Source organism: Hippocampus comes, unplaced genomic scaffold (assembly GCF_001891065.2).
Source record: "Hippocampus comes isolate QL1 unplaced genomic scaffold, H_comes_QL1_v1.1 scaffold378, whole genome shotgun sequence".
NCBI classification, from domain to species: domain Eukaryota; kingdom Metazoa; phylum Chordata; class Actinopteri; order Syngnathiformes; family Syngnathidae; genus Hippocampus; species Hippocampus comes.
In genome coordinates this window covers 158,257-159,348 of record NW_017806061.1, presented here as the reverse complement: position 1 = coordinate 159,348, position 1,092 = coordinate 158,257, and the positions used below count along the sequence as shown (strand labels likewise).

The 1,092-nt window shown below is 56.6% G+C and overlaps 1 protein-coding gene across 2 annotated transcripts in view; it reads right to left on the bottom strand.

Annotated features, from left to right (window-relative positions):
- Window positions 1-893, bottom strand: part of LOC109529779 (zinc finger protein GLI4-like) — a 3,565-nt gene extending 2,672 nt beyond the window's left edge. The window contains exon 1 of one of the 2 annotated variants that reach the window (XM_019893216.1): window positions 42-893. In XM_019893216.1, coding sequence (XP_019748775.1) covers window positions 42-525 — 484 coding nt within the window. In that variant the 5' untranslated portion in view covers window positions 526-893. The remainder of the gene's footprint in view (window positions 1-41) is intronic. The other variant, XM_019893214.1, reaches the window with a different exon arrangement.
- Window positions 894-1,092: the final 199 nt, after the last annotated feature.

Sequence of the window (1,092 nt, the reverse complement as noted above, 5' to 3'; positions counted from 1 at the left end):
GAGCGAACGCGAACCGACAACGCGAGGGAAAGAGAAGCAACCTGGCGCGTGCGCGTCCTCCGCTTGAGGTTTGAAAACGGCGTCGAGTAGTTGACGCTGTCGCCGGTTCTCCTCTTTGGTTCGACAAAGCTCCTCCTCGTAGTCCGCTATGGTTCTTTCCAACACGGCGAAGACCTCTTCCACGGCCGCGCTCAGCCGCTCGTTGACCAACGCTCGCAGCATCTGGACTTTAGACATCTTGCCCGGACAACGACGACAACAAGCGCCAAGCAAGCAAAGAAAGAAAAAAAGAGAGAGAAAGAGACGAGCCGACTGCGGCTGTTGAGCAGCACGTGTCGCGGGCGGCCTTTGTTCGCGGCTAACCGGCTCCGAGCTAGCTTGTGAGGCTAATGAGCAGATGACGACATCCGGGCCCCGTGATACGTCACGGACAACAAGAGACGCCTTCCGCGGGATCGACTCGAGCGTTGGTTCTGCGGACGGCGTTCCGAACTTCCGATCCGGGGGGGTGGCCGCTTTGAGCATGCGCGAAACGCATTTCCCGACCGGACCTGCTCACGGGCGTACTGCGCACGCGCAAAGGCCCGCCATATTATGGCAAAAACCTCCACCGAACCCTCAGAGGCGAAATTTTCGCCGCTCCTCGCCGTTTTTCGTCCATCGCGCAGCCCCTTTTCGTCTCCGATCGACCTCGCTTGTCCGTGTGGCTTTTAGCTTGTTAGCTGCCCACAAAAAAAACAAAAAAAAACGAGAGCTGCGCAAAGTGTCCCAGATGAGTGCCAAAAAGGGCGGCCGTTGAGAAAGTACCGCCGGAAGGAAGGCGATAAGAATGCGAAGGAGGAGGAGGAGGAATTTTCGGACGCAAAAGAACCGAAGCGCGACGACAACGGATGGACGCGCACGCAGCAGGTCCGCAATCTTCCTCCTGTGCTCATGTATCGGTTGACATTTTTTTTTAATTCACGAGAAGGGGAAAAAGCAAATCAAGCTTGTGTAAAACACGGATCATCATCGTCATCCCTGTTCCCGTGTTCGAGGCGGATTGTGCGTCCTCCCGAGACACGCTGTGTTTTTTCGCCCCTTCGCCGAGGG